This window comes from Drosophila suzukii, chromosome 3 (assembly GCF_043229965.1).
Source record: "Drosophila suzukii chromosome 3, CBGP_Dsuzu_IsoJpt1.0, whole genome shotgun sequence".
Taxonomy (NCBI): Eukaryota; Metazoa; Arthropoda; class Insecta; order Diptera; family Drosophilidae; genus Drosophila; species Drosophila suzukii.
The window spans coordinates 14,021,648-14,035,053 of NC_092082.1; the positions used below are offsets into that span (position 1 = coordinate 14,021,648).

The 13,406-nt window shown below is 43.3% G+C and overlaps 4 protein-coding genes across 6 annotated transcripts; all 4 read right to left on the reverse strand.

Annotated features, from left to right (window-relative positions):
* Positions 1 to 80: 80 nt before the first annotated feature.
* Positions 81 to 3,574, reverse strand: Teh4 (tipE homolog 4). The gene is made up of 8 exons (XM_036815608.3): positions 2,757 to 3,574; positions 2,478 to 2,688; positions 1,739 to 1,823; positions 1,476 to 1,678; positions 1,147 to 1,313; positions 792 to 1,086; positions 576 to 713; positions 81 to 432 (listed from the first exon to the last, which is right to left on the reverse strand). Exons 1-8 carry the CDS (start codon positions 2,900 to 2,902, stop codon positions 100 to 102), a joined length of 1,578 nt encoding a protein of 525 aa, XP_036671503.3. The 5' UTR covers positions 2,903 to 3,574; the 3' UTR covers positions 81 to 99.
* A 117-nt stretch (positions 3,575 to 3,691) lies between these two features.
* On the reverse strand, positions 3,692 to 7,117 carry Teh2 (tipE homolog 2). 2 transcript variants are annotated; one of them, XM_036815612.3, is made up of 5 exons: positions 6,749 to 7,117; positions 6,344 to 6,539; positions 6,112 to 6,285; positions 5,812 to 6,048; positions 3,692 to 4,645 (listed from the first exon to the last, which is right to left on the reverse strand). In XM_036815612.3, exons 1-5 carry the CDS (start codon positions 7,023 to 7,025, stop codon positions 4,600 to 4,602), a joined length of 930 nt encoding a protein of 309 aa, XP_036671507.1. In that variant the 5' UTR covers positions 7,026 to 7,117; the 3' UTR covers positions 3,692 to 4,599. The 2 variants fall into 2 exon arrangements, with proteins under 2 accessions (XP_036671507.1, XP_036671506.1); XM_036815611.3 differs by having other exon boundaries at positions 3,692 to 5,438.
* Positions 7,118 to 7,960: 843 nt separating this feature from the next.
* Positions 7,961 to 10,493, reverse strand: Teh3 (tipE homolog 3). 2 transcript variants are annotated; one of them, XR_011604255.1, is made up of 3 exons: positions 8,511 to 10,493; positions 8,397 to 8,440; positions 7,961 to 8,078 (listed from the first exon to the last, which is right to left on the reverse strand). XR_011604255.1 is itself a non-coding variant. In XM_017088121.4 (2 exons), exon 1 carries the CDS (start codon positions 9,865 to 9,867, stop codon positions 8,521 to 8,523), a length of 1,347 nt encoding a protein of 448 aa, XP_016943610.2. In that variant the 5' UTR covers positions 9,868 to 10,479; the 3' UTR covers positions 7,961 to 8,078; positions 8,511 to 8,520. The 2 variants fall into 2 exon arrangements, 1 of the variants encoding a protein (XP_016943610.2); XM_017088121.4 differs by lacking the exon at positions 8,397 to 8,440 and having other exon boundaries at positions 8,511 to 10,479.
* Positions 10,494 to 11,376: 883 nt separating this feature from the next.
* VhaM9.7-c (Vacuolar H[+] ATPase M9.7 subunit c) lies at positions 11,377 to 12,236 on the reverse strand. The gene has a single exon (XM_017088129.4). The coding sequence runs from the start codon at positions 12,144 to 12,146 to the stop codon at positions 11,892 to 11,894; it is 255 nt and encodes an 84-aa protein (XP_016943618.3). The 5' UTR covers positions 12,147 to 12,236; the 3' UTR covers positions 11,377 to 11,891.
* Positions 12,237 to 13,406: the final 1,170 nt, after the last annotated feature.

The window sequence follows — 13,406 nt, forward strand, 5'->3', positions numbered from 1 at the left end:
TAAAGTTTGGTGCTGTTTTTCATGGTCTTCCAGGAGTGCTCCTATTTGGAATCCTATTTTTTTTTATGTGACTTGCCCGGTCAGGTTCGGTTAATCAGCTTAGAGAATAACCAATGGTTTCTCGGGCACATCGCAGGTAGTGGCCTTCTCCTCATCCTGGTCGTAATTCCGCTCACTGGCTCCCGAATCTCCGGCGGGACTTAGTGGTATCAGCGACTTGGTGCTGCCGATCATCTCTTGATTGTCGAGCGGAAGTCCATGGTCCGATAGCTCCTGACCACCTACAGCCTGGTGCTCCAAGTCGACCACGTCGTCGTCTGTGTCGTACATCTGATCCTGCTGCTTGTTGGCCAATCCTGGGCCAAAGCCATTATCATCGTTATCCGAATCGTCACCGGCACATACGCAACGCATTTTCGCGTCGTCACCAACCTGAAAATTTGAGATATAATATAGGTTCAATGGGTTCTGCGATTATAAGTTAAAGATATATATTTTAAAAATCCCTTAAATAGTATAGGTTATTTTTAATGGGACTTTAAATCCTATAAATATAACCATAAAAAACCACTTACCTTAACAGACTTGGTGATGATACATAACGATATAGAGGAAACCACGAAAAGCACAATAGGCACTATCAGCGATACGACGAGCTCCCTGTACACCTTGTCCAAGTCGTAGCGTGCCACCACAAACTCTACATTTGAATCCTGTGAAACGGAATATAGAACTCAAGTAATCCGATACCAGAAGTGGAATTCAAATGGGGCAGAGAGTTCCCCACATACCTTGTTGTAGTAGCACTGGTAGCGTGACTGGGCTGTATTGTTATCGCCATCGTTGCCATAGCGAGCCACAAAGTCCTTGCATTCCCCGCGAAGGGTATTCACGCAGCCCTCCAGGTTGATGAACAGTTTCTTCCAGCTGTAGATGGTCAAGTTGGCCTGATTGGGCAGATACCTCTGTTCGGGATCCACCGAACGGGTGCTGTTATCATAGATCGCCCAGAACTGGGTGAAGTTCATAAAGGGGGCGGGCAAGGTGTCATGCTCCAAGAGGGTGCCATTCAGGCAATCCGTGGCACTGTTTGGGATTTAGTGTAATTATTTATATCATTATTATTTTAGTGGGTTCTAGACTCACGTGATGCGATTATCGGACTCTTTGGTGACTGTGGCACAGTTGGTCAACAGGTTGCCATCATCCTCCTTCCAGAACTCAAAGGGTTCGATGCGAACTCCATGCTCGGATCCTCGGGCCTGGTTGAAGGCCACTGCGTTCTCACAATCGGCAGAGATGACATTGTCTTCCTAAATATAAATCTTCTATATAAAAAACTCTCTTTATAATTTTAGGAATCAGCGCAGATTCCAAACTTCTTAAGCTACAGCGTCCAATTCTTTTTTTATAGTATGGGTTTTGGTATGAATATAGGACTTTCCAGCTTATATTCCATTCTATTTTCTACTTACATGCATAATAAGCGTATTGACATTGGCAGTCGTTATCTTAGAGCAGTAACGATCGCAACTGAAAGGCTTCTTGATCTTGGTGCAGTGTACTCCATGACACTCAAAGAATCCATTTAGCTTGGTGTTGTCCTTCTGGGAATTGATCGTATGCCCATCTGCTTTGTGGTGACACAGGAAGAACTCCGACATGTTCTTGCAGTGTCCTATGATGAAAGTAATCAGTTAATGGTATCTTATATATAAATCACAAGTATATTACTTACCATTGGAGCAGTTGAAGACTCCCCTGATGTTATTGCAGGCGGTGCCATTGTTGCAATTGAACTTGTTCAGGCGACTCATGTCAATCTGCAAGGATGGAACGAAGGATAATGGTCTTTCAATGATCGTTAAACTCTCGTGGCGCCAAGTGTCCATAAAGACGGAGGGGCAAATACTTGACATGCCTCATCGCCTTCCCATTAGTGGCCACAACCTTAAGTGGGCTAAGAATGAGTCATGTTAGCACTTTCCTTAAAGTGGGATGCCCAAGACGATGACGTCTTAGGCGGTGGGTGGTCTTGGGTTGGGTCTATAGGTAAAGGTATTGCTACAGTTGGTCAGAAAAGGTTTTGTATTGGAAAATTAGGATTTGTTTTTTAAAGAAACATATATTTTATTGAAAAATAATAAACCCCTGATCAAGTTAGTAAGAAACCAATTTCAATAATTAAATAATCAAAACACTATTACACGATACAATAACCAAAGCAATTATATTGTATAAGATTGAAGTATGGTACTTTTAACAGAATTCCTTATAAACTGCTTTGTAAAAAAACCTCCTCAATAACCTTTAGCAAGACTACTATATGAAACAGGGCTGTATTATATTGCAATTATTGCAACATCAACTCGGTTTTCCTGAAATTTAAAGTTTATACTGGCTTTGGTTGCTATAAATAGAGTTATTCCCTCAACTTTTTACTACCTTAGAGAGGTACTACAGCCATAAGAACTCACCATGGCGCAGGATGTGTTGGCCACCCGAGTGCAATTGTTCAGTTGTATATCGGTGCCATTGCGTCGCACTATGGAGTGGATCTGGGGACAGAAGCCACTGGTCTTGGTCAGGCACCATTCTCCACAGGAGGCCCAGGGGCAATTGTTGGGCATCTGGCGGTCCACCGTTTGGCACATGACCGGATCGAGTTCGAAGCCCGACTTGAAGGCCCTGTAAAAGAAGGGATTTATAAATAAATTATATATATTTATGGGGAGCAATATATAGTAGGTACCCACTTCAAGGAGGGCGAGTAGATGGCCACGCTCAGATAGACGATGGACACGCAGGACAGCACCATGGTCAGCTGGCACAGGCAGATGGCTCGACAGATGCGCGCATCCTGCTCGGGAATCACCCGCGGCTTGTCCTTGCGCCGCGCCATTTATCCCGGAGGAATGGGTCTCCACCTGGTGGTGATTCCTGGGTGTGGGGCTAATTTACGACTTGTTGATTTGGTGGCCCACTTTCCGGCCGTGCTCCTCCTGCCCAATGGTTCCCTATATACTTGCAACCAATGCCGTTTTCAAGGTGATTCCTTTTTTGTTTGCTGGGTGGGTTTCGTTTTGGGGGGTGGTGGTGGTGTTTTGGTGGGTGGGTAGTTTGTTTGTTTGTGGTGGGGGTGGGCGGATTCTTGTGCCGTTCTATTTTAGTTAGCTTTGCTTATTTATATTTGGACTTTAAAATTACTTGTACTTGGGCTTTCAGGGGGGGTTACAAGGATTGAAAGGTGTAGGAACTGGGACGTCTATGTTTGATGAATGAGTTCTGGTTGTTTTGGGGACCGTTTTTTCCCCAATTTTCGCACGTCCGCTCCCGACAGCTACTGAGTCCTGACTGAATCCCGGAGCGGAAGGAGTACGGCATGCCAGGGCTGCCAAAGAAAGGACACTGCGCACTTTTACTTTTTACTCGAAAGCGAAAGTGAAAGCTGGGAAACAGGCCAAAACAAACCCTTGAGTGAAATGGAAACCGGGACAGGGATGGAGCCAGCTCAACAAATGGTTCCAGATCCTTGGAAACACGCCTGCGCCTGGAGAGGATTCCCTCCACCTCGCTACTCTCTCCCAGAATTTGATAAATGAAAACAGCTTTTTTGTTTTTTTTTAGCATTTGTCCACATTTGTTTTGGTTTCTTTCATTTTTTTAAATTGTTTATTAAATAGGCCGTTAGCTGGTTTAATTTGTTTATTGATAAAGACACGTTAAGTAAAAAATTTTAATCGTTTTGCATTCAAATTGGTTTGTTCTTCGGTTTGGTTTGTATGATTTAAAAAATTCTCATAAGCAACGTGCGTTATATCGGTTCTGCTAAGCTATATGTATACGTATATATCTATGTATATATATTGTTATAATCCGTTTAGATGTTGGTTTTTACATAAGATCGTTAAAACTATTTCAAAAATGTTGAGAGTGTCCCAATGTGAGCGTGTTGTGAGTGAATAATTTGGTTCCGCGGCTTATCCCCATGGATTGTATCTGGTATCTTGTGGTAAATCTATCTTTCTGGGTCTCTGGGAGTCCGTACCGCCCCGTTTCTATGAATCTTTGCCGTGATTTTTTGGATTTTTTTTAACGGCCCGGAGCGGAATCGGTTCTATACAATTGTTTGTTTGATTGGTTTTTTGGTTTTCGCTTTCCGTTTTAGTTAGTTTTACGAATTTACTTAATATTTTTATGACTACTATCACAATTTGTTGAAAACAAGCGATTCTTTAATTGGTATTGGTATTATCTCTGTGGAAATCGAAGTCGAGAGTTGGAGCATCGCTGCCGCCTCTAAAAAAGCCAGTTAAGCCAACCAAAGGTTCGTATATAACTAGCGTAACAATATGATGGCAAAGTTTATGTTAACAAATCTCTTGAGCGCAAAATTTCGAATAAAATGGCTGAGAAAAAGTTACTCCTTCGGCGATGCTCCGCTTGATTTTCATATATATCTATATATATCGTCCGATGTGATGGCAAATGGAATTTCTATATTGTATGTTTGTATATATATCTAGGTAAGCTATGTGTGGTACAGACTACAAAGTTGAATTTGCTATTTGTTAAGGGCTTTAACTAATATTATTTTTGCTAGTATTCCATATCATCATCTTCGTCACTGTGACACAGAAGTTTGCTAGAATTGGAATGCGATTGGAACAGAGTTCTTAATCAATGCTAGTCAGATATAAGCGTTATATATGTATGCTAAGTAGATTGGGTTAAACGAATCATGCCATTCTAGAATCGAAATTAACAAGTATTCATAATAGATCAAAACAAAAGCATGCAAAACATTTTCTAAAGCATATCTAATATAAGTTCGTTAAATTTAAAAGGTATTCGATATGTAAATATATAATTATGGGTTTAATAAGTAGAGAAATTGGGAAATGCTGAGATCCCGAGGGTAAACTAATTAATTTAAACCTGAAAGAAACCTTTTGTAATATATCTGTATTGTTTTGAGTCTAGACCTTTAATATTTTGAGTATATTTCTAGTGAGTTTTGATTGTTTCTTTGGTTTTGAGTGAACGTGTGTATATAGCATACGAAATTCCCTTCGAAAGGGATGTTGTTGTGCGTTAGAGAAAATCCTTGAGGTGCGGGATTTAATACGACTACAATTGGAGATTATTAAGGAAGGCAGCAATTGCTAAGGACACTTCAGAGTAACAATTAGTTTTTGGTTTCTTTTTGATGTGGGTGTCTGTTTTTTCTAGTGGACAAGCGAACTGGGTGCCACACAATATGTGCAAGTAATCCGGATCGAGGGATCCAGAGATATATTCAAATACCACCGCACTTAACCTATCACAATACATTTCTGGGGATCAAAGTTCAGGCACTCTCGCATTGATTAGATCATATTCAAAATACATTCAAGGACAACGACTTTTCCGTGTTACATTTCATGCAGTTAACGATCCTGAAAGTAATATAGAGTAGTAAAGAGAAAGATAACAAAGGAGCCAATCAAATATAAAGGCTTATGGGGTAAAAATTAAACAAGGGAACTATGGGTTACATTCATGTTTTTGACTTATGGATCAGGCCAATATCTTAACGATTAACAGAAAGGATAAATTACTTTCATATAATAAGGATACAGCATGACAATACGACTTTTTGGTTTTCGACAATATCTTCATACAAGGCACAATGAGTTTTTATGTCCATGGATCTGGGTGAGTGTCTACTACAATATACAGATACGGATACGGGGGGTAGTTAATTTGCCAAACTTTCGCAATGAATGAGAACAAGATGCAGGACAGCGCTGGTACATGAATGGCACTCACTCTTCCTTGGTCGGGAACTTCTCGGCGTAGACCCGCGAGGATTTGTTGCAGGCCTTCTCGCAGCACGGGCAGTACCAATAGCTGAGCACCCCGATCGAGATGGCGAAGAGCACGTTCGGTATGATCAGCGATAGGATCAGATGGTACAGGTTGTTCTCCCACGAGTACCGACCGATGACCACCTCCGGATACGCCCTGCTGTAGAAGCAGGGAAAGGGCTCCCCAATGTGTGAGAACCTGGTTGGGTATTACAGATAATTACTAACTTGAGGAGCTATTTTTAAGAATCTCTGAACTCACCCATATTGCCTGGCGAATACACTGCAATTGGTCGTGGGCGGATAGCCACAGCCCTCTGAGTTAATCAGAAACTTGGTATAGCTCACATCCCAGTTGACCGTGTCGAGGTCCCGAGGATTACGCTCCCATTCGCTGAACGGGATGCGCGTATAGTTGACAAACAACTGATGGCACCTGGTATTGAATATCATGGCTTAGTAAATATATATCGTCTTGGTTATCATAGACCCACTTGGTGAGTGATGAGGTGCAGCCCTCGCGGCAGGAGCTCCAGCTGCAGTTCTTGATGCCCTCCGCGTAGATGTGATCGATGACGATACAGGTCACCGGCACCGGATCATAATCCGCTATGATCGTTGAGATGGCGGGATCCACGACGAAGGGTATCAGGAAGAGGAATGTGAACACCGACAAAATGGCAGTCGTACCTGTGGGTTGAGATATACTAGTTAGCCAAGCGAGTCCAAAGGTCAAGTAGACTGTAAACGGTGCAGCGGCAGGCTTTAAATACAATTTTTAACTGCCTTTGCAGATCTAGAATCAGTTTTCCACACTAAAATCAGCCATATAAATGACGAACTAAGCTTTTTAGACTGCTGCATCGTGTACACCCAGCAGAAGAAACCACCCATCTCACCAAGGCACACGGAGGTATAGAACTTTGCCTTCTCGAGCAGCGTGTCCATCTCGATCTCCTCGCGCTTGGCCTTGATGGCGTCCACGCATCCGCTCCCCGGCCTCACCGGCGATTGGCAGGCGGAGCGCATCGAGCCGGCTGCGGATCCGCATCCCGAGGCCGCCGAGCCGCACCGGCTGCTGTTCAGGCTGATCTTGCTGGCGGAGAGCGTCTGCGCCGAGAGCGTCGGACTCGCCGGCATCGACGTGGTCGTGGTCAGCGTGGAGCTCTTCTTCATGGCGGAGACTTGGTTGGTTTTCTTCTGTGTGGGTGTAGGATTGTGTGTGGGGGTGCTTAGATTTTAGTTGGATCGGTAAAAGCCTTTAAAATGAACACCGCTAACATACGCGCTTTCTACAACAATTAGGATCTACTCTTTCTCTCGCCTTCTTGGAGATTCCTTAGCCTAATCTTCTAACGATCTCCTGCCCATCTGCCTTATTTTTATAGCCGAAATGGAAAATGTTTTTTCTTATTTTGTATTCTTTGGGTTTATATCTTGTATATTAGTTACTTTTTTTCGTTATCTAAATTAATGCTTATGTTTTCTGTTAGCCTTTTGGGGGTTAACTTTTTGCTTTGACTTCATCGACTAGTTGTCGTTACGAGATTTCTTTTAGATTTTTTTTTTTGATCACGCATCCCTCACTCTAAGCCATTTTTGAATTTCTCTGCCTTCTCTCCCGGTGACTGAACCTGGTTCTATAAATCTTCTATATCTTCAGCCGATTCTGGTGTCTGGTGTGTGTGTGTGGGTGTATCTCTGTGTGTGTTTGTGTGTACTGTGCATTTGGGTGTGGGTTTGTGCGCATTTATTTCCTAGATAAAACTAAGTTCCATAATAGCAACAATTTTAAATTTAATCTCTCGCACCGCCCTTTAATCTCCTGTTATCCTACAAGTCCTGTAGCCTCTGGCCCTAGTCCCAAAAAAATTGCTCAACTTAAGAGTCGAAAATTATACTAATATTGTCTTCAGATCTGCCGATCGTCGTATCTTGAAAATGTCAAGCGCCTCGCATGGGATATCAGTTTTTGGTTTCGGTTTGAGTTTCAGTATTTCCTGGTTAGCTCAGGAGTGTCCTTGCAAGCCTCTGAGGTGTGGTCCGTGTCTCTGTGTCTTTCTGTGTGTTTCTGGGTGTTTGCAGTGTCAAAAGTTCGATGGAAGGATTACAAAGAATTTCAAGTTGCTCGATTGTGTTTCTGACTTCAGCTGGTGCCCAACTCCAATTATTGCAAAGCGAAGACTCCCGTCTGGTGTGTCGGACTGTCTTCCTGGAGCAGAGGAATGCCTGGAAAACATATAATTGCATATAAGTTAAGGGGTTTACAGAAGGTAACTTCAAAGGGGAAATAATAAAACTACCTAAAATATCTGGGATATAAGTGTTATTAGTAATTTCTATATCATTTTGAAGTAGTTAGGTAAAATAGGGCTATTCTATCCGCTTTTCTAAAAAGAAAGTTGGGAGAGGTGTCGAAACTATTCTTTTATATCATTTCTGTTAGAGTAACTGTTTATGGAAGTATTTAGATAGGATAAATCTAGAGACTGCTCTATTTTCTATGAAATTTTGGTATTATTATCGCAAATAGATCACTCCAGAGACCTAGAACACCTGGTAGACCTCTCACATGTGGGCTACCGCGAAGACTGCAAGTCATCAGAAAAATACATTAAAGACAAGGTCCCAAAAATGGGATAAGTAGACTATATCGCTTACGTGACGGATCTCATAGGGCCATAACCTCATCGCCGCCGCCCCCGCCCATGTCGCCGTTGGTGGGTGCGCCCACGTTATTCTTATTCAAGACGGTATCCGTGTCCACACATCCCTTGAACCGCATCTTGGCATCATCGCCCACATAAACGGTGGTCTGGCACATGATGAGGATCGAACAGGAGACCACAAACAGAACCGATGGCACCACCGAGGCGAACACAAACTGGCGATAGGTGACCTCCAGGTCGAAACGGGCCACCACAATTTCCTTCTTGCCGGGTGAATAGAAGCACGGGAAGCGAGCCCTGGCATTGTGATCGCTGCCATCCCGTCCGAAGTCCTTGAGGAACTCCTTGCACTCGTCCATCAGGGTGTTCACACACCCCTCCAGATTGATCATCAGCTTGGACTCATTGGAAATGGTTAGATCCACATCGGGTGGTGCTATTTCCGGCACCGGGGTGGCCACCGAAACGTGCAGGTGGCTCAGATATGTGAAGTTGGTCAGATCGCTGAGCATGTTGTGCTCCAGGGTCGAACCGTTGATGCAGTCCACCGCATCCACCTGATCCGAGGTGTTCTTGATGAAGTAGCATGATGTCATGGCAACATTATCATTCGATTCGTTCCAGACTTCTTCTAAAGTCTCTGCATTGATGGCATTCTGACACTGGGATAGATAGACCTTGTCACCACTAAGAACCACCACGTTCTTGTTCCGGGTGGGTATATCCACACACCTCCGGTCGCAGTTGTATGGAGTCCTTATCTTCCGGCAGGTTCCTCGACTACACGAGTACAGACCACTGATGTCCATGCAGTTGATCTTACCCCGCCTCCCGGAACACTTCACGGGTGCATCGCTGTTGTGGAAGACGCACTCGAAGGCATCCGTGATGTTCAGGCACTGGCCAGCGGTGCAGTTGAAGGTTCCCGTGAGATTCTTGCACTCATCGTTGATGCACCTGGCCTTGTCCGCCCGATCCTGGTCTATGCCATAGCATGTTTTATTCGCCGAATTGGTGCAGTTCTGGAATATAAGATTGCTACCGTTGCTGCGAAGATTTACGTAGATCTGGATGCAGGCGCCGGAGGTCTTGCTGAGGCACCACTCCCCGCAGCTGCCCCACTCGCAGTTATCCTTGTTTACCGCCCGCGTGGTGGTGCACATGACCGGCGTGGGATCGATTCCACTTTTGAAGGCCCTGGTGGAGGGCATGTAAATGGCCACCGTTAGGTAGACCAGGGCCACGGAGCTCAGGACCAGGGTCATCTGGCAAATGCATATGGTGCCGCATATCCGTGTGTCCTGCGGTGGGACCACTAGGTCCTCAACGGGCGTCTTCTTCTTGCCCATCTCTTTTGAAAACTACCTTCAACTACCCTGTAATTCCTGATATTAGTAGTTGTGGTGGTGGTGGTGCCTCTAAAGCCCAGTGGTTAATCCCTCGCGTGCAATCCAATTAGAAGCTCGTCATGTCGCGGTTTTTAGTCTATCGATTTAGCTGCAAAACTGCGTGGGCGGTGTTGTACGTTATATAACCCTGCGTAGGTTGAGATTTTCCTCTGACTTTTCCTTTGGTCCTAAAGAACTTTGCAGGCTGCGCACGTTTCCAGCTGGAGGACACGTCTTTCGGATAGGCCAACCTATCGATTTTTGGCTAGCTGACCCCACAAAAATTCACTTTAATCACTGGGTGTCCCCATCCATACGTTAGTTGCATCACGTGCCGAGGGTTTTTCGGAGGATTCACACGGCTGAAGGGGATTCCTTTAGTTATTCTTTTTTCTAGTATTATTCGGTAATTGGCTTCTATAAATTATCTACAATTATTTGGTAATTCTGGAGCAGTGCTGTATTCGTGGTAACTATTTTTTCCCTTCGAGTTACTGGCAGCTGGTGGCTCGTGACCCAAGGCTTTCTGCTCCGCACTGGCGACTGCATTCGGCTCGGCTTGGTCTCCGGGTTTTCCAGAGTCTCCAGCTCTCCGGAACTCTCCTCACTGACCGCCGACAACATGCCACACATCGTGGCGAGTCTCGTGAATTTCGCTGCTCTCACTTTTGGCACAAATCTCGGTTCTGCGCGCGCACTTTTATTGCAAAATCAATAGTTCCACATTTGTACAAAGAGCATCCCCGCATGCCCCGAACTCTGGGTTCCCGGACCACCAGCACCCTTCACCTCCGCCCACGCTCGCCAAGCTGGCTCCAATCGGCTCCCATTCCCAGCGAGAGTTCCCATTGATTAAGTCGGCCTCCACATGGCCAAGAGTGCAAGTGCACCGTGTGCCATGTGCGGTGGCTTTGTGTTTGCTCCAGTTATGGATGGTCAACCACTGCTCATGCCCCCTACCATGTTAATGGGCTCATACAATAACCCTATTCGGAGAGGCAACTTAAAAATAGTACCAGTTTTAACTTTGAAATTTCACTATTGCAAAGAGATGCAGTGCATGAATAAATTAAGTCGTTGAATGATTTGACAATTAGATCATTCTGCTATTTTAAAAAATTAACATGTTAAATTGAGAACAGTATTTTGTTGTAGCCCTTAAAAACATATACAAATGTATTCTCCTTATCTCAAATGGGTATATTACACATATGTTGGTCGCATCTCGAGTATCGGTTATGTTTTGATTTAGTAAATATAATGTGTACAAGTTTCCTGCTGGTAAAAAGTACGAGTACAATTTCTATAACTTGAAAAATAGTTGTTGAATATATCTATTGATAGAAATAACTATTAGTACTGCTAGAACTTCAGGGCATGTATATTAGAGTTCTTCTTAATAAAGTTCATTTGAATAAAAGAGTCACCGTAGCGAGTCAACAAGCGAACGAATAAAAGTCTTACTAAAAATTATAGTAAACGCAAAAATTGTTCTATATTTGCCAATAACTAAATCACAAATACAATGACTGATTAGTAAAATTATCTACAAAACGGGAAACACTAAGTTCGTAATAATCTGTTTAACTACTCAAAAATCGCTTATGTGGCAAGTTTGTAAAACATTATATTGCAAATATCTGTTTCATAAGTTGGAAGTGAATAAGAACATGGCTAGTGCTTTGTAAAAAACAATTGTAAACATAAAACAATAAATACAAAAGAGTGATATGCTGATCAGAGATGTTGAGATATCAAAACAAGCTCATGTTCAAAGTGGGAGTTCACAATATCAATAAGTATAAGGTAATGATGTTAGTTTGGAAATAGTTGGGCGTATCTGGGGATGGGATAGTCCATTCTTATCTACGTGCCACTATTAAAGTACAAAAATGTTTCCGAGTGATGTGGCTGCAGATGGGAATTCTGAAGAAGATGGCTCCGCCAGAGATTAACTATGTAGAGATTCCATCGCGGGAACTTCGTTATCCCTCCTTGATGGGATTTCCCCAGGACTGGGCGATGATCCTGATGGTGTTTCCATTAAGTTTTGGTCCCAAAAGCGGATTCAGTTGCGCCAAATAGCAGCAGAGCCAGAAAAGCCAACAGACGACGGCGGTCAGGAGAAAGATGCAGCGCACCAGATCATCCTGAGGTCCCTTTTTCACCAGGATGGGTCCGAACTTGGCCACCGCCACCCAGAAGGCGGTGAAGAAGATGATCATCAGGATGACTTCCATGGGAGCTCCTTGTTTCTCGCTCAACTTTCCTTTTGCGTCAAATTAAATTCTGTTTTTATTAATCATCTGTGGCAGATGAAATACCCTAACGCGTTTCACCAAAATCCCCTTCTCCCGGACGTTGACCAACACTAGCACACACACTGCTTATCATTTTCAACACCGGTTTGGCGGCTTAATTTTAATTACTTAAATTAATTTTTTTAAACGTTGGTTAAATACCCGGTGCTATGAAAAGCTTACTAAAATCTCCCGATTATTGTAAAAATATACTATAAATATTAAAGGTGCAGAGACTTCTAAGTAGGAATTTTAAAATAATATCGTTATATTAAACTACTTACACAAAGTTCTAAGAAATTCTTCTAAATATAACTCTTTGATGTGCTTGAAGTATAAGTAAAACCGTAATAACCCAGTTATTAATAACTGTTTTTTTGTGATTTCGTGTTGACCAATTGAAGCAATACAACTTACATCCGCACTTTTATGTATTTACTCATCACTATCTAAGGTACTATTTTTATAAACATTCCGTGTCCCGTGTCATAATAAATTAATGTCAATGGTTTGATAGAAACAGAATACAATGACGTAGTTTTTAAAGGAACTTTCCTAGGATTAATTGAAATCTTCTCAAGTGGTAAAATATTGACTAAGGGAAGTTCTTGAACTGACTACAGGGTATCACAAAGTTGGTCCCTGATCGTCTTCTCATCGACACCACCACTTGGACACGCTCCACTTTTTTATCACAGGCACTAGCACAGTCACAAATGGAATAATCAATGGCCACAGGGAGAAATTCTAGTTGCATGCCAATCAATGGGTAAGGAAATGCGCTTAGAAGTAGGCAACGGTTTTTGAGGGTTATCGAAGGATCTGTATTCGATTACCATTTCAGTTGGAAATTCTGATGGGGCAGCAGTACTCACATGTAAATTATGGATGTTTCAGCTCGGAGTGTTGAGGTTTATTTACGTTCCTGCCACTGGGACACACGCACACGCGGGGAAAAGGGGGAGGCGGTGACGGTGGCGGTGGGCGTGGGGGGCAGGTTTAACCACACCAATACACTTGCAGCAATCGCAATCGCAGTCACAGTTGCACAGCAGTGTGCCCATCAAAATCGTTTCATAACCCGCACATGGCTCACTCCTCGACGGGTCTCGACGGTTTATTGGATATCCTTTTGGTTCCTTAGCTAACCAAGTGCCACAAATGCTGCGTTTCTGCACTTTTCCACCATTTCCCCGTGGC